Source organism: Piliocolobus tephrosceles, chromosome 7, assembly GCF_002776525.5.
Source record: "Piliocolobus tephrosceles isolate RC106 chromosome 7, ASM277652v3, whole genome shotgun sequence".
Classification (NCBI taxonomy): domain Eukaryota; kingdom Metazoa; phylum Chordata; class Mammalia; order Primates; family Cercopithecidae; genus Piliocolobus; species Piliocolobus tephrosceles.
The window spans coordinates 38,103,068-38,126,552 of record NC_045440.1 but is presented as its reverse complement, the minus strand read 5'-3'; the positions used below and the strand labels follow the sequence as shown (position 1 = coordinate 38,126,552).

The 23,485-nt window shown below is 33.1% G+C and overlaps 1 protein-coding gene across 2 annotated transcripts in view; it reads right to left on the bottom strand.

Moving 5' to 3' along the window:
* Positions 1-23,485, bottom strand: part of LOC111544189 (disintegrin and metalloproteinase domain-containing protein 18) — a 148,176-nt gene that overhangs the window by 2,683 nt on the left and 122,008 nt on the right. For both annotated transcript variants that reach the window (XM_023214646.2, XM_023214647.2), the window contains 2 exons: positions 15,119-15,233; positions 4,351-4,510 (listed from right to left, as the gene is read on the bottom strand). In XM_023214646.2, the coding sequence (XP_023070414.1) occupies positions 4,351-4,510; positions 15,119-15,233 (275 nt within the window). The remainder of the gene's footprint in view (positions 1-4,350; positions 4,511-15,118; positions 15,234-23,485) is intronic.

Genomic DNA, 23,485 nt, shown 5'->3' with positions numbered 1-23,485 from the left:
TTTTTTCCAATTCGGTGAAGAAACTCATTGGTAGCTTGAAAGTGGATGTTAAATGCAATTTATGGGAGGTTATTGTTGAGTTGAGTTCTTACACTAGTCTCCAACAGAACAAACTAAAATGGAGCCATTCATCCTAAGGTGCCATGTAACCAAACTGAAACTAAGTTGTTTATCTGACTTTCCAAGAAATCAGGAGAGGAATTAAAGCCTCATCCTTACACAGGTCAATGTCAGCTTATGTGATAAGAAAGTGCCCTCTGCTCTAACATTTGCAGGGAAATATAACCTGAAGTCACCTAATGTTAACCAATCTACTTTTTAATGTCATACTATTTCCTTGTTTCTGCTGAAAGTACCTTATAAAAATTGCTTTCTATATTTTTATGAAGTTCAAATTTTCCTTATGGATCATGATTTGTTCTCATGTAAAATAACTCTTGGTATAGTTCTGGGTCTCCAAAAGTTTTGTTTTCTTCAAAAAGCTCCATAACTTTATCTTTACATTTATGTTCATGAAATAACTTTTTAATTTTCTGTTTGGAAATAGTTTCATATTCATGGGACATTTCAAAGAAATGAACAGGAAGGTCCTGTGTACCCTTTACCGAACCTCCTTTATGCTAACATTTTGCCTAACTATAATATAATATGAAAATCAGAAAATTAATATTGATGCAATTCACAGAGATTTGTCATATTTCACCAGGTATACACGATCTTATGCTGGCATGTGTGTAGTTGTATGCAAATGATCACATGTGTAATAGCATATAACTATAATCACATTAAGATACAGAACTATATTATAAACACAAGACTTTTTGATGCCTTCCCCCTTTATAGACATACACATCAAACTCTCCCACAATTCCTAGTCCCTGACAATCTTTAATCTTTTTCCCATACTGATTTTTTTTCTATTTCAACAACTTTATATAAGTCCAATCACACAGTATGTCAGCTTTTGGAAATGGCTTTATTTTAGTTAGTATATGTCATAGTATGTATTTACTCTGCTTTTGGTAACCATTCACCTATCGAAGAGCATTGAAGTCGTTTCTAGTTTTTCATTGTTATTAATTAAAGTATTACGAACATTTGAATTCAAGTTTCTGAGAGAACATAATTTTCATTTCTTGGAGATAAATGTCCAAGAGTAAAATTTTGGTCTGTACCTTTTTTACGATAACTTAATTACAGCAGAGGATAGGAAAGTGTGAGTCTAAGGATGCTGTCAAAATCAGTGGAGACTGCGATGGTAAACAATTAAGAAAAGATGGTATATATATATATATATATATAGCTTGTTTCACACACACATATATATATATATATGTGTGTGTGTGAAACAAGGTAAATTATACAGCAGCTAGATGTTTAACAAAGACAACCAAAGAAAGAGATCACTAAGGATGGTTCTTTGGGGATTAGAGGGAAGAAATAAGCTTCAAGGGCTAGGTTCAAAGACTATTTTTGCAAAATCACTTGGATTTAATTGATCAGACTATGGAGCAATTTATGCTCCAAGGCATGTTGAAAACAATTTAGCAATCAGCCTGCAATTGGTATAAGCTAATAGGTGGGTGTTACGACCACTGTAAGAAGAAGTCATCCTAATTAGAATGTGAGGGGTGAGGGGTGTGTGCGATAGAAGCAGAAATAAAGTGATTGCATTAAACTAAAAAGCTTTTGCATAACAAAAGAAACAATCAATGAAATAAAAAGATAGCCTATAGAATGAGACAAAGTATTTGCAAACTATACATCTGATAAAGGGTTTCATAATATCAAAAATATGTGTGGGAGGCCAGGCACCATGGCTCATGCCAGTAATCCCAGCACTTTGAGAGGCTGCGGTGGGAGGACTACTTGAGCTCAAGAGTTTAGACAAGCCTAGGCAACATACGGAGACATAGTCTCTACAAACTTTATATATACATATATATACACACGCATATATATATTTGTGTGTGTGTGTGTGTGTAGATCTCATACAACTGAATAGCAAGAAAGCAAACAACCTGATTTAAAAATTGTCAAAGCAGCTTAATAGACATTTCTTCAAGAATACGTAGAATTGAATAACAGGTATCAGAAGGTACTTAATATCACCAATAATCAGGAAAACATAAATGAAGACCACTATGTGATATTACTTTCTACTTAGAATGGCTTACTTCACATCTTAGGTTAACATGGTTGTTATTGAAAAAAGGGAAAAGAGAGCAAGGTTGGTAAAGATATGAAGAAAAAGGAACTCTTGTACACTGTTGGTGGAAATGTAAATTGGTATAGCCATTATGCAAACAGTATGAAGGTTCTTCATAAATGAAAAATAGAACTACTATATGATGCCACAACCTCACTTCTGGGTATGAATTCAAAGGACTTGAAATCAAGACCTTGAAGAGGTATTTGCATGACCATGTTCATTGTAGCATTGTTCACAATAGCTATGATATGGAAACAACCTAAATGTCCATCGTGGGTAAATAGATAAAGAAAATGTGCCAAATGTATGTAATGGAATATTACTCATCCTTAAAAATGAAGAAAATTCTCTTATTTGTTATCACATGAATAGATGTAGAGGACATTATGCCAAGGGAAATATGCCAGACAAAATTTGTGTGAAATATGTCAGACAAAAGTTGCATGATCTTAACTATATGTGGGCTCAAAAATAATCAAATTCATAGAAGTAGAGAGTAGAACAGTGGTTGCCAAGGGATATGGGAGCAGAGAATGGGAAGGTGATCGTTAAAGGGTACAAAGATTCAGTTATGCAAGATAAATTCTGGAGCTCTACTATACACCACAGTACCTATAGCTAACAATACTGTATTGTATACTTGATATTTGCTAACAGGGTAGATCTATGTCAAATGTTCTTACCTTGTTAAAACAACAATAGTAATAAAGAGTTTGGGAGGGAATTTTGGGAGCTGATATATTTATGGCCTTGATGGTGATGATGGTTTAAAGGGGAATACTTATTTCCAAACTCATCAAGATGTATATATTAAGTATGTGTACATATTTGTATGTCAATTATACTTCCATGAAGCGGTATAAAGCTGATAGAATAACTAGACAAAAATAATCAGCAAGGATATAGAAGACTTGAACGACACCATCAACCACCTTGACCTACCTGTATTCTATAGAACTCCCCACCCACGCAGTGGGTATTCACAATAGTAAATACACCTTCTCTTCAAGTGTATTTGGAACAGTCTTCAGGACAGACTATATACTAGGCCATTTAAAAAGTCTCAAAAAATGTAAAATGATTTTAAATTTACAATGATTGAAATCATATGAAGTATATTTTGTGCTCAACTAAGTTGAAAATTAACAAGACAAAATATGGGAAATCTATAAATATTTGGGAATTAAACAATATTATGAGTTTATTACTCATAATGTATGAGTCCAAGGGAAGAATTCACAAGAAAAACAGAATATTTTGAACTGAATGGAAGTGGAAACATATGCTATCAAAATGTATAGAATGCAGCTAAGCCTAAGGGAAAATTTATAGATTTAAATGCCTATATCAGAAGAACAAAGATCTCAAAACAATGATGTAAGCATTGGCCTTACAATTACTAGAAAAAGAACTAGCCAATCCCCAAGCAAGGAAAAAAAAAGTAGATAAGAAATATTAGCCTGTAATTAATGAAATACAAAACTGAATAACACTAGCAAAAAATAATTATAACAAAAAGTTGGATCTTTTAAGGATCTTTAAAAATATCAGCAACATTAACAAATCTTTAACAGGTCTGAACAAGAAAAAAAAAAAGAAAATGCAAATAAACAAAATTAGGAATAAAGTGCAATAATTCAATACTGACCCTACAGACATCAAAATGATTACAAGAAAATACGATGAATAACTTTGTGCAACAAATTACACAATTTTGAAGAAAGGGACATATTTTTTAAGTCACAAGCTTCCAAACATGACTTAATAAAGAACAGAAAATCTGAATAGATTACAAGAATAGATATATTAAAATGGTAAGTAAAACCAACACCAATGTGTAATTAGATCTAACTAGAAGGGCACTTAAAATAATGTACCAACTATATTCTTTTCTGACCTGGTAAGTCTTTGGTACAGCATACTATACTCATGAAGAAAAGTTCTAGAACATTCAGAATTTAGGCTTGCCCCAATATAATAACAAACTATTGAAAAACAAAATTATAAAGATACCACTTACATTAGATTTAAAATAGTATATTTAAGAATTAATATTAAAAAATATTATATAACATGCATGACACTGGTTAATGACTAGGATAATGTAGTCTAATACATTAATTCTATATCATATTTACCGCTTACACTCTGCATTCTCTCTGTTGCATGATTTCCTTATTTCATTTCTCTTAAAGATCACAATGGTGAAAATTATGAAAAACGGCAGAACAATGTAGAAACTCAGAATAAACCAGTTGTTCCAGTGTGTACTGTAGCCTTTTTCAGTATAAAATTCACCTAGAACTGAATCATATCATAAATTAGCAGGGACTCAGTGGATATTTAAATGCATTTATATTTTTTCACCTTAATCATATATGTGTATATATAATGAGGTTTTAATGCATTGCAAACTACTAGGAAAAAATAGAACATAAATGCAAACTACAGTGCTATATTTTTCATGGATTTCTATTTGTTTACACATATTTATTTAATATTAATCTGCTGTATACATGTTTAGAGTGCTGTTTGCTGTATTCAGCTTATTTGTAACATCAATACTTTAAAAGTTAATACAGTAATAGGGATTAAGTTACAATTTTAAAAAATGTATACTTTGAGAAACCACCATCTCACTGGCTTGCTCAATCAGTTTTTTTCCTTAGAGAAAACCATTTATAAATGACTCATTTCTCTCCATCTAGTGTCTATGTTCTATGTATGTAAAGAAAATTCATATTTATACCTATGCTTGTATCTGCATCTATATCTATATATCTATACATTACATGTGCCTCTGTGTGCATGTGTGTATGTGTGTATCTTTCCACTCATTGACATTCTATAAGCATATTACTCCCTTTGGTTATTTTTCTATACTTAAAAAGTTGAGATATCACACAATTCTGAGAAGTATACAATATGTAAATACATTAGCAAAATGAGTAACGAGTTAACTAAAGAACATACACATTCCCACACTCCAGGTCTCAAAAAAGATCCTGTTATAATTCCAAAGCACTGCAGGACATTTCCTAATCCTTTCTCCTCTCCAAAAGTTACAAAGGTCATGGTTTGTTTAATTATTTAGTGAAATTTATTAATGTATATAACATAGTAACAGAAATCTGTGCCATAAAGTTGTACCGTTCAAAATACATTTACGTTGAACCAGACCATGTAACCAGGAACAAATTTTGGAAACATAACTCCCCAACTTAGTTTACCAGACACTATCTTTCCCAAAGAAAATCACTAATTTTGCCTCTAACAGCATGAATCTTATTTTCCTTTCATTTTGGCTTGCTATTAATGTAGACACATTAGCTATACTTGTATCTTTTGATATTGTATACACTTTGAAAAATAGATGTAGGAGGTACAAGTGCAGTTTCGCTGCATGGATATGTTGTGTAGTGGTGAAGTCTACGCTCTTAGTGTACCCATCATCGGAATAGTGTACATTGTATTCAATAGGTAATTTTTCACCCTTCATATCTCTTTCACCTTCCAACGTTTTGGAGTCCCCAGTGTCTATTATTCCACTGTGAATGTCCAATGGTACCCATTGTTTAGCTCCCACTTATAAGTGAGCACATGAAGCATTTGGATTTCTGATTCTGAGTTATTTCACTTAGGTTAATGCTTTTCCCATGTTGCTGGGTTTTGTTTTTTTATGGCTCAGTAGTATTCTATGATGTATGTATAAAGAGATATAAATATGTATTCATCAATGGAGGACTGGATAAAAAACACATGGTATATATATATATACACACACATATGGTATAACCAACAAAGTAGGCAGACAATCTTACAGAATGGGAGAAAATATTATATATATATATATATATATATCACCATGTGTTCTTTATCCAGTCCTCCATTGATATATATATGATATCAATATATATCACATGATAAATATGTGTGCGTGTGTGTGTGTGTGTATATATATGTTCTTTATCCAGTCCTCCATTGATGGGCACTTAGGTTGATTCCATAACTTTGTCATTGTGACTAGTTCTGCAATGAACATATGATGTATACTGATTTCTCTTCTTTTGGGTAGCTAGTCAGTAGTAGGACTCCTGGATTGAGTGATAGTTCTATTTTTAGTTCTTTAAGAAATCTTCATAGTGTTTTCCATAGTGATAGTACTAATGTACATTTCCACCAACAGTATACAAGTGTTCCCATTTCTCCACATCCTCACCAACATCTGTTGTTTTATGACTTTTGAATACTAACCATTCTGATAACATGATAACTCATTGTAGTTTTAATTTGCATTTCTCTGATGATTAGTAATGCTGATCATTTCTTCATACGTTTTTTGGCCTCTTGTATGTCTTCTTTTGTAAAGTGTCTGTTCATGTCTTTTGCCAATTTTTTGATGGGGTTGTTCATATTTTTCTTTTTGAGTTTTTTTACTTCCTTGTAGATTCTGGATAACAGTACTTTGTTAATATATAGTTTGCAAATATTTTCCCTCATTCTGTAGGTTGTCCGCTTACTTTGTTGATAATTAGTTTTTCTTTGCAGACGCTTTTTAGTTTAATTAAAAAGTCCCATTTGTCCATTTTTACTTTTGTTGCATTTGCTTTTGAGATGTTTGAGTCATAAATTCTTTGCCTATGCCAATGTCCAGAAAAGGATTTCGGAGGTTTTCTGTAAGAATTTTTATACTTTCAAGTCTTACATTTAAGTTGTTAATCCGTCTTGGGTTAATTTTTGTATAAGTTGAAATACATAGTTTTATTCTTCTGCATGTGGCTATTCAACTTTCTCAGCACCATTTATTGAATAGGGTGAGCGTGGATCATTTTTTGACAGATTTTAAATCTTATATAAATGGAATTATACTGCATACGCATTGTTTTCTGACTTTGTGAATTATTACTGACTTTTGAAATTCACAGATGTTGTTGCTTATAGTTGTAAAATGCTTAATTGATGCATACTATACCTTTGCATAGAAATAGCAGGTGTTAATCCCAGCACTTTGGGAGGCTGAGGCAAATGGATCACGAGGTCAGGAGATCGAGGCCATGGTGAAACCTCGTCTCTACTAAAAAAAATACAAAAATTAGCCGGGTGTGGTGGTGAGCGCCTGTAGTCCCAGCTACTGTGAGAGGCTGAGGTAGGAGAATGGTGTAAACCAAGGAGGCGGAGCTTGCAGTGAGCCGAGATCGCGCCACTGCACTCCAGCCTGGGCGATAGAAGGAGACACTGTCTTAAATAAGTAAGTAAATAAATAAATAAATAAATAAATAAATAAATAAATAAATAAAACAGCAGGTATTAATTTCTGATATTCTGACAGACATTTGGGTAGTTTGAAATTTGAGGTATTATGAAGAGTGCTGCTGTGAGTATTTTACAGCATGTCTTTTGGTCAACATTGTGTTTGAAAATCTCTCAGACATACGCATACATGGGAAGTGTCAATGCTTGCATATTATCGTATTGAACATTAGTAAATATTTCCAATGATTTCCCTAAGTGGTTGTGACCATTACATTCCTATTAGTAGTAAATGAGTGTCTTCATTTTTACTTATCTTTGGTATTTTTCTTCTTTCCCTAGTTATTCTTCATGTAAAATGAAATGCAGACACCACTGTACAGTTGGATGAAATGTCACAAATATAATCTCACAAATATAAACAAATATTAACCCTCACAAATATAAGGCAAACATTTTAAATATAAGGCAAACATTCTATTTTTTTTTGTTTTGATGTGTTAGTTTTTTCACTTAATGTAAAGTGTTTATAAAATTTTATTTGATAATAGAATGGGTTTAACTAGTGCCTAAGAGTTGGCAACAAAATAGTGTAAATTCTTTTATAAATTATTTTAATTTTGTTGTTTTAACAGTTTTACTGAGAGATGATTGACATAAAATAAATGCCCACACTTTAGGTGTATAATTTGATAGGTTTTGTTACATGTATACCGCCATGAAACCATAAAGATGCAAACAATGCATATATCCATAATCCACACACATTTCCCATGCCCACTAATCCTGCCATGTTGCCATTCCCCACACAGGCAGCCGCTAATCTGATCTGTATTCTTTCATTATAAATTAGCTTTCATTTTTTATACTTATATGTAAATAGAACAAGACAATATGTATTCTTTATAGTCTAACATGTTTCATTTAGCGTAAATGTTGAGGTTCATCCATATTGGTGTACATAACAAGTTTGTTTCTTTTTATTGTTTGATAGTATTACACTGTATTGAGAGACTACACATTGTTTAGTCATCTGTTGATTTATATTTACATTGTTTCCAGGTGTTATCTATTTCAAAAATTGTTAGTGTATACATTTTGATTTATATTTATTGTTTCCAGATTTTATCTATTACAAAAATTGTTACTATATACATTTATACTCAGGGCTTTCTATGGGCGTCAGCATTCTATTCTATTGGGTAAATAGTGTAATAGCTGTATTATATGGTGATTTATATTTACCTCCTTAAGAATCTCTGAAACTATAAATTTTGTTTTAAATATCAGTGTTTTAAATTTTGTTTTAAATATCAGTATATGGTTCCTACCCCCACATCTTGGCCAAAGTTAATGTGGTCAGCCCTTTTAAATGTAAGCAATTTTTAAAGGAATGAGTAGCATCTATTTGTGATCTTAATTTGCGTTTCTCCGATGACCTAGGATGTTGGGCATCTTTACATGTATTTATTTTGTCCCCCTTTTCTATAGAGTTGGTTTTTTAAATTAAATTTCAAGGATTCACTATATATTCTGAATACAAATACATTATCAGGTGTATATTTTACAAATATTTGTTAAGAAGCAGTGGCTTGCCATTTTATTCCCTTAACAGTGGCTTTTGAACAGCAAAAGTCCTAAATTTTTTATGCTGTCCAATTTATCACATTTTGGGGTCATATGTTTGGTGTCATACCTACAAAATCTGTGCTCAAAGTCACTGAGGATTTCTCTCTCTCTCTCTTTTTTTTAAATTATACTTTAAGTTCTAGGGTACCTGTGCACAACGTGCAGGTCTGTCACATATGCACACCCGTGCCATGTTGGTGTGTTGCACCCATCAACTCGTCATTACCCATCAACTCGTCATTTACATCAGGTATAACTCCCAATGCCATCCCACCCCCTCCCCCCTCCCCATAATAGGCCTCGGTGTGTGATGTTCCCCTTCCAGAGTCCAAGTGCTCTCATTGTTCAATTCCCACCTATGAGTGAGAACATTCAGTGTTTGGTTTTCTGTTCTTGCGATAGTTTGATGAGAATGATGGTTTCCAGCTGCATCCATGTCCCTACAAAGGACACGAACTCATCCCTTTTTATGGCTGCATAGTATTCCATGGTGTATATGTGCCACATTTTCTTAATCCAGTCTATCACTGATGGACACTTGGGTTGATTCCAAGTCTTTGCTATTGTGAATAGTGCCGCAATAAACATATGTGTGCATGTGTCTTTATAGCAGCATGATTTATAATCCTTTGGGTATATATCCATTAATGGGATGGCTGGGTCAAATGGTATTTCTAGTTCTAGATCCTTGAGAAATTGCCATACTGTTTTCCACAATGGCTGAACTAGTTTACAATCCCACCAACAGTGTAAAAGTGTTCCTATTTCTCCACATCCTCTCCAGCACCTGTTGTTTCCTGACTTTTTAATGATTGCCATTCTAACTGGTGTGAGATGGTATCTCATTGTGGTTTTGATTTGCATTTCTCTCATGGCCAGTGATGATGAGCATTTTTTCATGTCTGTTGTCTGTATGAATGTCTTCTTTTGAGAAGTGTCTGTTCATATCTTTTGCCCACTTTTTGATGAGGTTGTTTGTTTTTTTCTTGTAAATTTGAGTTCTTTGTAGGTTCTGGATATTAGCCCTTTGTCAGATGAGTAGATTGCAAAAATTTTCTCCCATTCTGTAGGTTGTGTGTTCACTCTGATGGTAGTTTCTTTTGCTGTGCGGAAGCTCTTTAGTTTAATTAGATCCCATGTGTCAATTCTGGCTTTTGTTGCCATTGCTTTTGGTGTTTTAGACATGAAGTCCTTGCCCATGCCTATGTCCTGAATGGTATTACTTAGGTTTTATTCTAGGGTTTTTATGGTTTTAGGTCTAACATTTAAGTCTCTGATCCATCTTGAATTAATTTTCGTATAAGGAGTAAGGAAAGGATCCAGTTTCAGCTTTCTACTTATGGCTAGCCAATTTTCCCAGCACCATTTATTAAATAGGGAATTCTTTCCTGGTTTCTTGTTTTTGTCAGCTTTGTCAAAGATCAGATGGCTGTAGATGTGTGGTATTATTTCTGAGGACTCTGTTCTGTTCCGTTGGTCTATATCTCTGTTTTGGTACCAGTACCATGCTGTTTTGGTCACTGTAGCCTTGTAGTATAGTTTGAAGTCAGGTAGCGTGATGCCTCCAGCTTTGTTCTTTTGACTTAGGATTGTCTTGGCAATGTGGGGTCTTTTTTGGTTCCATATGAACTTTAAAGCAGTTTTTTCCAATTCTGTGAAGAAAGTCATTGGTAGCTTAAGGGGGATGGCATTGAATCTATAAATTACCTTGGGCATTATGGCCATTTTCACGATATTGATTCCTCCTATCCATGAACATGGTATTTTCATCCATTTGTTTGTGTCCTCTTTTATTTCACTGAGCAGTGGTTTGTAGTTCTCCTTGAAGAGATCCTTTACATCCCTTGTAAGCTGGATTCCTTGGTACTTTATTCTCTTTGAAGCAATTGTGAATGGAAGTTCATTCATGATTTGGCTCTCTGTTTGTTTGTTACTGGTATATAAGAATGCTTGTGATTTTTGCACATTGATTTTGTATCCTGAGACTTTGCTGAAGTTGCTTATCAGCTTAAGGAGATTTTGGACCGAGATGATGGGGTTTTCTAAATATACAGGCATGTCATCAGCAAATAGGGACAATTTGACTTCTTCTTTTCCTAAATGAATACCCTTTATTTCTTTCTCTTGCCTGATTGCCCTAGCCAGAACTTCCAACACTATGTTGAATAGGAGTGGGGTGAGAGGGCATCCCTGTCTTGTGCCACTTTTCAAAGGGAATGCTTCCACTTTGTGTCCATTCAGTATGATATTGGCTATGGGTTTGTCATAAATAGCTCTTATTATTTTGAGATATGTTCCATCAATACAGAATTTATCGAGAGTTTTTAGCATGAAGGGCTGTTGAATTTTGTCAAAGGCCTTTTCTGCATCTATTGAGATAATCATGTGGTTTTTGTCTTTGGTTCTGTTTTTATGCTAGATTACATTTATTAATTTGCATATGTTGAACCAGTTTTGCTTCCCAGGGATGAAGCCCACTTGATCGTGGTGGATAAGCTTTTTGATGTGCTGCCTGATTCGGTTTACCAGTATTTTATTGAGGATTTTTGCATCGATGTTCATTAGGGATACTGGTCTAAAATTCTCTTTTTTGGTTGCATCTCTGTCAGGCTTTGGTATCAGGATGATGTTGGTCTCATAAAATGAGTTAGGGAGGATTCCCTCTTTTTCTACTGATTGGTATAGTTTCAGAAGGAATGGTACTAGCTCTTCCTTGTACCTCTGGTAGAGTTCAGCTGTGAATCCGTCTGGTCCTGGACTTTTTTTGGTTGGTAGCCTATTAATTATTGCCTCAATTTCAGAGCCTGTTATTGGTCTATTCAGGGATTCAACTTTTTCCTGATTTAGTCTTGGGAGAGTGTAAGTGTCCAGGAAATTATCCATTTCTTCTAGGTTTTCTAGTTTATTTGCATAGAGGTGTTTATAGTATTCTCTGATGGTAGTTTGTATCTCTGTGGGGTCGGTGGTGATATCCCCTTTATCATTTTTTATTGCGTCTATTTGATTCTTCTCTCCTTTCTTCTTTATTAATCTTGCTAGTGGTCTATCAATTTTGTTGATCTTTTCAGAAAACCAGCTCCTGGATTCACTGATTTTTTGGATGGTTTTTGTGTCTCTATCTCCTTCAGTTCTGCTCTGATCTTAGTTATTTCTTGCCTTCTGCTAGCTTTTGAATGTTTTTGCTCTTGCTTCTCAAGGTCTTTTAATTGCAATGCTAGGGTGTCAATTTTAGATCTTTCCTGCTTTCTCTTGTGGGCATTTAGTGCTATAAATTTCCCTCTACACACTGCTTTAAATGTGTCCCAGAGATTCTGGTATGTTGTATCTTTGTTCTCACTGGTTTCAAAGAACATCTTTATTTCTGCCTTCATTTCGTTATGTACCTAGTAGTCATTCAGGAGCAGTTGTTCAGTTTCCATGTAGTTGAGCCGTTTTGATTGATTTTCTTAGTCCTGAGTTCTAGTTTGATTGCACTGTGGTCTGAGAGACAGTTTGTTATAATTTCTGTTCTTTTACATTTGCTGGGGAGTGCTTTGCTTCCAACTATGTGGTCAATTTTGGAATAAGTGTGATGTGGTGCTGAGAAGAATGCATATGCTGTTGATTTGGGGTGGAGAGTTCTGTAGATGTCTATTAGGTCCGCTTGGTGCTAGAAGTTTCATATTTTGGTCTGTAATCCTTAATTTTTGAACATGGCGTGAAATACAGCTCTAAGTTTATCTTTTTTACATATAAATATATTATTATTCTAGCAGAATTTGTTTAAAACGCTAAACTTTATCCATTGTATTGCTTTGAACGTTTATTAGAAATCCAATTTCCATATATTTGTATGTCTGTTTCTGGTTTCTTATTCTATTGTATTGACCTGTATGTCTGCATTAATGACAGTACCACACTGACTTGATTACTGTAGCTTTATAGTGAGTTTCAATATTGGGCAGTGTATTTCCTACAACATTTTTTTTCTTCAAAGGCATTTTAACTATTCAACGTCCTTTGCTCCCGCCAACGCTCAAAAGCGCTCGCCCTGGCTCCTGCACCCACTTACCTATGTTCTCCCTCCTTCAAGGGTTGGATCACAGCAGGTCCCAGTGTGTGGAGTTTGCCCGTGCTGGCACTGAAGGAGCCAGCTGGTTCCAGTGCTCATGCACTCCAGTTCCCGCTCATTCACTCACACACTCCCTCCTGCAAGGAGTTGAGAACTGCAAGTTGTGCAAATGAGACACCCCTGTCGCAAGTCCCATGAAGGGGTCATGGAAATATCCCGCTTCAATATTGCCTTCATTTATAGAAACAATTAAAGTATAAATGTGTATACCATCACTCAAAATATGATTGATTTACTATAATTTCCTAAAAAAATGCATGTGTATTTTGCCATATTTTTCAAAGTTCATTGAGAATAAACACTGTATGGTACAGTTTTCTTTAACAACCTACAGAGTTTGTAATAATATGGAATGAAAAACATTTATGTAATTTTTATTATTTTATACATGAATTTACAAAATTTTATTGAATGACATTTGTTGAAACTTACTGGTACTGTGTTCTAACTTACTTGAGTTAATTGAAGTTGAATATCTCTGGGAATATCTGATTATAGATATTGTGTAAGATTACAGTAGTCACTCCCCCTTATCTACAGCTTTGGTTGCACAGTAACAACCATGGGCGACCAGTGTGTGAAAATATTAAATGAAAAATTCTGGAAATCAACAATTCATAAGATTTAAACTGCATGCTGTTCTGGGTAGCATGATGAAATCTCCCATCATTCCCTTCTGTCTCACCCAGGACCTGAATCTTTCCAAATGAATACATACTGTATACGCTACCTGTCCATTAGTCACTTTGCCATCTTAGTTATCAGGTTGACTGTTATACCACTACAGTGCTTTGTTCAAATCACCCTTATTTTACTTCATAATGATCGCAAAGGGCAAGATTAGTGAGACCACAAATTTGTATATGCCAAAGAGAAGGCAAAAATTCTTTCCTTAAGGAAAAGGGTGAATACTTTTGACTTAATAAGGAAAATATATTAATACATACATATTCCAAATATATGTAAGAAAAAATGTATATGCATACTTACAAATGTATGTGTATATTTATATTTTAATATTTAAATAAACATGTTTATATTTATAAATGTCAACATTTGACAAAATATACATACAAAATATACATACATACATAATTTTCCTTAATAAGGAAACTGTTCATTGCTAAGATCTATGGTTAAAACAAATCTTCAGTCTATAAAGTTGTAAAGGAGAAAGAAATCTGTACTAGTTTTGTTGATGTATCTCGAACTACAAAAGTTAAGACTGCAGTGCATGATAAACGCTTAGTTAAGACAGAAAAGACAGTAAATTTGTAAGTAGAAGACATGAACAGAAAATGTGTTCTGATTAACAGCAACGTGTTGCACCAGAAAACATTTGAACCTGTAGAAATACTTCAGCATGGAATTCCCTGAAATGAGTGAGACATTTATTGCAAGTAAGAGATGATTACACAGATTCAGAAATATGTCTGGACTGAAAAATAGAAAAATTACTAGAGAGGCTGTGTCTGCTGATGAAAAAGCAGCTTCCACATTTCCAGCAGAGTTGACGTTAATCAGAGAGAAAGAATATCATCCAAAGCCAGTTATCAATTGTAATGAAGGCAGTCTTCTGGAAGAAGAAGACCAATAGAACCTACAATAATGAAAGTGCAAAGGAGGTGCCAGGGCATAAAACAGGGAAGGACAGTTAGTCATTGCTGTTACTGAGCCTAACTGATGAATTAAACTTTATCATAGATATGTATATGTAGGAAAAAACAGTACATTTAGAGTTTGGCGCTATCTACAGTTTCAGGCATCCACTGAGGGTTTTAGAATGTATCCCCCACAAATAAGGAGGGATTACTGCAATGCAGATGAAGCTACCATTCAAGATAACTTAGATTTCTTTAATTAGCTTTATATAAAACAACCTTGTATTTTGCCTTAGAAAATACATTTCCACTTACCAGATTTCTGAAAATTTCCATCATCAATACTACCCCCTGGGGAACCAAACTGGAATTTACAATCTGGAGGTTTATGTCCAGGGAAGCACTGACAATTACCAAAATTATTACATATCTGAAACAGAAAAATACAGAAACAGTTTGAGTCATCTTAGTCTTTGTATCTGATATAAATACCTAAACTTCATAGAATAATTATTTTTTCTTAAGATTATTATGACTATAAAATATGAGAAATAGGTTAGAAAAAGTAGTAAAAATTTTCACAACACAATGGCCAGATGGCAAAATACCTACATGAAAGTTTATTTCTGGCCTGAGCATATTTAATATCTTCCTCAATCATTTTAAAAAAATAAAATTTAATAAAGTTGTAGCCTTCATATTCAGAGAGGTTAAATTTTTTTAATGACTGTTATCTTTTTTAGTAATCTGAAAACATTTATTGTCACTATTTGGACATTTTCTATTCATGCACTTCAATGTCTATATAAAGCATTGTGATAAAATAAACATCAATCGACTTGGCCACTTTCATTCCTTATCCTAGTCCCTTTTCAACATTTGACATTATTGGTCAATAATGTGCATTTTATTTTTATGTAATTATATTTTCCATAATAAAATAACATATGTACAAAGCAAATATTAAAAATCAATGATCAAATACAACTTTATAAGCTTGCATTGCTAGAAGTTAACATTTGACAATGTTTCTGTAATATTCATGCCTTTGTATTAATATTTCAACAGTTTAGCATTTTCATTTTAAAATAAAACAAGTACATATTTTGTAAAATTCAAACAATAAAAGTGTATAGAAGTGAAATTCCTCAGCCACTATTTCAGTACCATTTCCAGCTGCTAAAGATGTTGTGTTTCATTCATATATATCAAATGCATTTATAAATACACGTACCCACATCCACAAACACACACACATTAATAGATTTTTGCCAAATAATATCCATAACAAGATACCATGAACTTCTTCTCATACCTGGATGTATAAAGAATTCACAGGCACATTTTAAAAATTAGACTCATAATATTCAATAGTGTCAGTATTTCCTATAATTTTCCTATAGATATTGTGTCCTGTCCATTTACACTCATTTTGCTAAATTGTTTATACAGTATGTTGAAACTGATTACCTCTTTTCTACATATAAAAAGAGATTTCAATAAAGTGAGTTTGAATTATAGCCCTGAGTTCCATGAAGTAGTATTCTATTTTATATATCTATGTTTTTGTTGTTGAATATTTAGTGCACAGTATTTTAATATTAGAATCAGAATATCACTTATGCATTTTTTTAGATAGGGTCTTGCTTTGTTGCCCAGGCTGGTCTTGAACTCCTGGGCTCATGTAATCCTCCTGCATCAGTTTCTCAAATTGCTAGGATTACAGGTATGATCTGGCCTTATGCATCTTTTTAACTTATTCTTTTTAACTTAATCCTCTTCTGAATTAATTCACATTTATTTAAACACCTGATGACAACAAAGGGTCTCATTATTTTATTTTACTAACTTTAAAAGAAATAGAGCAAAACAATACCAAATAAATAATACAACTTTAAAAAAATGAAAAAATGTGATATTTTGGAGAATACATAACAATTGACTGTCAAATAGAAAAAAACAACAAGCACAAACCTTAGACACTTGCTGGCAATAATTCTAAGAACACACACACACACACACACAAAAGATAACCTTACAATATTCTGTACAGTGTAAAGAGACTGAATATAGCATCAGATTCTTCCTTGACAAGACTAAAAAAACTGTATAGTACAACAGAGTTTCAAAGTTTGAAGGTAAACAAAAATATGATAATTTTTAGACAACAAAGGATCACTTATATGGAAAACCATCATTTTTGCATTTTGATATCAAGATCTCTAAATGCATTTTTTCGTATATATTTTTTCTTTATATTTTGACAAAGTGTTATTCCACTTCCCCACCCCTCCAATGAAAGTACAAGGACATGATAGAACATTTCATCTAGGATAGCAAATCTAAATACATTACACTTTTAACTGTAAGATAATTTAAAAATCAGAATTAACATAATGTATATAATCCCTTATAATATTAGGAACTTCAAGTCTAAAATTTCCAAAAAAACACAAATTTTAGAGGTTTAAGGTAAAAGGTAGGTACAAGTGCAAAAATGTAAAAAATTAATTCCATGGGCAAGGAGAAATAGGTTTTATTTAAGCTGGGCATAGAAATAGACAAATAAGGAAAAAGAAACAAATGTTTGAATTCCCAGGTAACTAGGGTCCCCTCAGTCAATACAAAGTCACTTTATAGCATTTACTTTGTATTAGGGCAAGTCATGGCAAGATAAAACATTAAAAATTATCTACAGAAAATTTAAAAGTATGTTGAATTTTATCAAAAGCCTTTCTGCATCTTTTGAGATAATTGTGACTTTTTGTCTTTAGTTCTGTTTACATGATGAATCACATTTATTGATTTTCATACATTGAACCAACCTTGCATCCTGGGGATGAAGACTATTCGATTGTGGTGGATAAGCTTCTTTGATGTGCTGCTGAATTCGGTTGGTCAGTATTTTGTTGAGGATTTTTGCATCGATGTTCATCTAAGATATGGGCCTGAAATTTTCATTTTTTGTTGTGTCTCTGCCAGATTTTGGTATCAGGATGATGCTGTCCTCATAGAATAAGTTAGGGAGTAGTTTCTTTCCAATTTTTTGGATAGTTTCAGTAGGAATAGTACTAGTTCATCTTTGTACCTCAGGTAGAATTCACCTGTGAATCTATCTGGTCCTGGGCTTTTTTTGGTTAGTAGGCTATTTATTACTGCCTCAATTTCAGAACTTGTTATTAGTCTGTTCAGTGATTCAATTTCTTCTTGGTTCAATCTCGGGACAGTGTATGTGTCTAGGAATTTATCTATTTCTTATAGATTTTCTAGTTTATGTGCATAGAGGTGTTTATAATATTCTCTGATGGTTGTTTGTATTTCTGTGCAGTCAGTAGTAACTTCCCTTTTATCATTTCTGATTGTGTGTATTTGAATCTTCTCTTTTTTCTTCTTGGTTAGTATAACTAGTGGTCTGTCTTATAATTTTTTTCAAAAAATAAACTCCTGGATTGTTTAATCTTTTGAATGTTTTTGTGTGTATCTCAATTTCCTTCAGAAAAGACTTCTGATAAAATTCAACATCCCTTCATGTTAAAAACTCTCAATAAACTAGCTATTGAAGGAACATACCTCAAAACAATAAGAGCCACGTATGACAAAACCACAGCTAACATCATAATCAATGGGCAAAAGCTGGAAGCATTTCCCTTGAAAACTGCCATGAGCTAAGGTGCCCTCTCTCACCCCTCCTATTTAACATAGTATTTAAAGTTCTGGGCAGGGCAATCAGGCAAGACAAAGAAATAATAGAAAGAGAGGAAGCTAAATTATTCCTGTTTGTGGATGACATGATCCTATATCTACAATTAACCCCACTGTCTCAGCAGCCTCAAAGCTTCTTAAACTGACAAGCAACTTTAGCAAAATCTCAGGATTCAAAATCAATGTACAAAAATTGCTAGCATTCTGATACACCAACAACAATCAAGTGGAGAGCCAAATCACTAATGAAGTCCCATTCACAATCGCCACAAAAAGAATAAAATACCTAGGAATATAGCTAACAAGGCAGGTGAAAGGTCTCTACAAGAAGAACTACAAAACATTGCTCTAAGAAATCACAGATGATACAAATAAATAGAAAAACATTCCATGCTCATGGATAGGAAGAATCAATATTGTGAAAACGGCCTCACTGCCCAAAGCTATTTATAGATTCAATGCTATTCCAGTTAAATTAACATTGACTTGCTTCACAGAACTAGAGAAAACTATTTTAAAATTCAATGGGAAGCAAAAAGAGTCCAAATGGCCAGGGCAATCCTAAGCAAAAAGAAGCATCAAACTACCTGACTCAAACTATACTACAGGACTACAATAATCAAAACTGCATGGTACTGGTACAAGTACCAGACAGACACATAGACCTATGGAACAGAATAGAGAACCCAGACATAAGATCACACACCAACAACTATCTAATCTTCAACAAACTTAACAGAAACAAATAATAGGGAACGAATACTCTATTCAATAAATGGTGCTGAGATAACTGGCTAGCCACATGTAGAAAAATTGAAACTGAACCCCTTCCTTACACCATATACAAAAATCAATATAAGATGGACTAAAGACTTAAAAGTAAAACCCAAAACTATAAAAACTTTGGAATACATCCTAGGCAATATCATTCAGGACACAGGCACTGGCGAATATTTCATGATGCAGATGCCAAAAGCAATAGAAACAAAAGCAAAAATTGACAAATGGGATATTATCAAAGAGCTTCTGTACAGCAAAAGAAGCTATTGACAGATTAAACAGACAAACTACAAAATGGGAGAAAATATTTGCAAACTATGTATCTGAAAAAGGTCTAATATCCAGCATTGCTAAGAACTTAAACAAATTTATGAGAAGAAAAAAAATAAAAACAACCCCGTTAAAAAGTGGGCAAATGACATGAACAGAAACTTTTCAAAAAAACACATACATGCAGGCAGCAATTATATGAAAAAAAAAAAGCCTAACATCACTGATCATTAGAGAAATAAAAATCAAGACCACAATGAGGTATCATCTCATACCAGTCAGAATGGCTATTACTAAGAAGTCAAAAAATAACAGATGCTAGCAAGGTTGTAGAGAAAAAGGAATACTTATACACTGTTAGTGGGAGGGTTAATTAGTTCAGCCATTGTGGAGGACAGTGTGGTAATTCCTCAAAGACCCAAAGACAGAAATCCCATTCAATCCAGCAATACTATTTCTGGGAATATAACCGAAGGAATATAAGTCATTCTGTTATAAAGACACATGCAGGCATATGTGCACTGCAGCTCTAGTCACAATAGCAAAGACATGGAATAAACCTAAATGCCCATCAAGGATAGACTTAATAAACAAAATGTGGTATATATATACCATGGAATACTATGCACCCATAAAAAAGTATGAGATCATGTCCTTTGCCAGGACATTGATGGAGCTGGAGGCCATTATCCTTGACAAACAAACACAGGAACAGAAAACCAAATACCACACGTTCTCACTTATAAGTGGGAGCTAAATGATGACAACACATGGACACATAGAGGGGAACAACACACAGTGGGGTCCACATGCACGCAGAGATTGGGAGGAGGAATAGGTCGGGAAAAATAACTAATGGACGCTAGGCTTAATACCTGGGTGATGAAATAGACTGTATCACAAATTCCCATAACACATGTTCATCTATGTGACAAATAAGCTGTATCACAAATTCCTATGACATGTGTTCACCTCTGTAACATCCTTGCATATGTACCCTTGAACTTAAAATGAAAGCTAAAAATTAATTCATAGTTAATTTTAAAAAAGAAAAGAAATGTTTAAATGTGAAATATAAGAAATACGGAGCATATAATGTCAGGAACAACAAGCATCTTAATTAATAAAAGGCAGAGATTATCACAATGTATTAAAAAGTGAAAATAGGAAATAGAACAATATATATATCAGCAAATACAAGCAAAAATATATCGCAATGAACATATCAAAAACAAGAATAAGAAAAATAAGATTATCAGAAATATATATTTTTAGAAAAAAATTAAAAGATGTATAAAATCACTAATTTTCATATAAAATACAAATAAACCACACTTACATTAGAATAAATTTTAACTTACGTGGGTCAGTTGGTGGGGAAAAAGTTAAAAATACAATCAATTATTCTAAGTCTTGTAAGAACAGCAGGTCCACATGCATTATTAGTTTTGAGCAAAAATTTTGGAAGCAAATATATTTACATCACTTAACCTTGTCAACATCATAGAAATAAAATAAAAAAGTGTCCAAATGGCTCTATAATCTGAATGTTTCATGTCATGTTATACTCAGAAATTAATGTTTATAATGTACCAATTAGTTAAATAAAAAGAGCTTGGGATAACTTATTTTATTAAATTTTCATTAGATTTCATAATTGTTTAAGAAAGATAAATTGCAAAATGTTAGGACACGTATTTACTATTACATTTACCTAAAAGTTCTATGTACAATTTTTCAAATTTCAGTGAGAGAATTGTTTTGTGAATATTCTCATATCAAATTTTGTGTTTACTTTTTCACATACATCTCCTGACCAAGAAATATTAATGATAAGTCTATAAAATTCTGAATGAGAAAACTGTTTACACAAGTAAGCAATTATGAAATGAAATTACTGTACATTTAGAATTTGTGGCAATTAAAATTATTTTAAGCTTCAACAACATTCTCTTTCATTTGTTGATAAATTTGAGGTTAAAATTTCCAGTGATTATGTGATTGTCTTAAAAATCAATTTTTAATGTCGTTTTCCAAGTAATGCTGTAGCTTTAATTTCTAGAATACACAAGCACTTTAAGAAAAATCACATTGTAGTTAATTTAAGTGTTATTAAAGTGGTATAAATTACACACAGATAGAATATTCTGACCAATTCAGTCCCTCATTTCACATTGTTTTACACCCTATGCTCTCTGAGTATCCAGAAAATACATTTCCCTGTCACCTTCTTGTCCCTCTTGTTCACGTACATTATACAACTAATTTCTGAGAAAAATGCACAGGTAGTTGTGTACTTCTTTGGATATCCTCAGCTTACTGGGAAAGATCAGAAATTTCAAGACTTTTCTAATCATCATTGCTGCCTACTGGGGCAATAAGGTCCCATTATCACATTCTGCTCTGCTTTGTCCCTCCTTGAAGATCCTTGGATGGGCTTCTCATTGAAACAATATTTACTCTATATCCAACCTCATTACCTGCAGTCCATCAGACTCAATATCTTGTGGCACACTTGTATTCAATCAGCAGTATAAATGTGGTCCAGTTATTAGATGAAAAACTGTGATTTATAAGCATTGCATTATTTTTTATATCAAGATCATAAAACATCTCATATTAGCACAAAAAATTCTAAACACAGTATATTTAAGAGAACAAATTCATATATATTATAATATTAACACAACACATTTCACTTGTGTATTAAAAATAATAAATCAAAACTAAGGAGGGTTTATCCTAGAAATTAAATGATAATTCAGCTTTAGGAAATTCACTAATATGATTCATTCAAGTAAATTATTAATGAAAAAAATTATATAATTAAATAATAAAAAATAATTCAATAAAATTGAAGTCTTTCTTCCTAAATTTTTCAGCAAGTTAAGCAAATATTGGAAGCTTCCATTAACCTAGAATGAATATGATGTACATTGTTAAACTTTAGAATAATTCAACATGCAATTACTAAGCTGAAAAACCATAAAAAACAAGTGAGACTTGTTAGTTCTTTAAGGAATGATAATTTCAAACCACTGATTGACCCTTTTCAAAGAAGCCCTTGCCAGTTTGGCACATTTAGAAGTATAACTCCAGCCTGACAGTAATGAGGGCAATTTTTAGGATACAAATAAACAACAGAATTATTATCATTTTCTTGAAATGCAGGGGCTGGAAAGTGGAGTTGTGAAGGGCTAGATAATACAGCCATTATCTCCCTAAAAGCATTTTCCATATTCTTAAGCTAAAAGGTAATTCAAAAATTTCTCTAAAGCACTGCTGTAATTCTTAGAGTTTCTGGATGCTGAGGAGATAAAGATGCTGCAGTTTTTTAGGTGAAAGATTTAGATACTTACACCATTGAAATATGGTGTAACAGATTTATAAAACTGTGTCTTAGATTTATAAAGTGATGAACTTGTATTTACCTAGCTCAATCCATAAATGGATTTAAACTAATCAGATCCACACTATTTCTGCCAAGAGAAAACTATAAAGCCTCTCTTGCAAAACTTACCATCGTTGTTAAACATTCCATTGCAAATTATGTAAGGAGGTTTGTAAGGAAATAGAAAGGTATCAAGAAGAAAATCAGGCAATTGAAAGGACTGTGAGAGGTACAGAAAATTACCCTAATATAGTCAACAAAGAACGCTTCTGTGACTCCTGATGTGTTGAGGTATTTTCTCACACACCAAGCAATTCACCAAGAGGTTCTCCAGTGGACACTAGCTGGGTGTCAATACAATAAAAGGGAGTACTTAAATTAACAATACCAGGCAAAAAGTGGAGTTATCACTACAAATTATATAGACTTTACAAGGATATAAAAAGAATATGCCAAATAATTACAACTTAGACATGAGATAAATTGATTAATAAATTCTAAAAATAGAGAAGACAAAATTTCCCCACACAATTGAAATC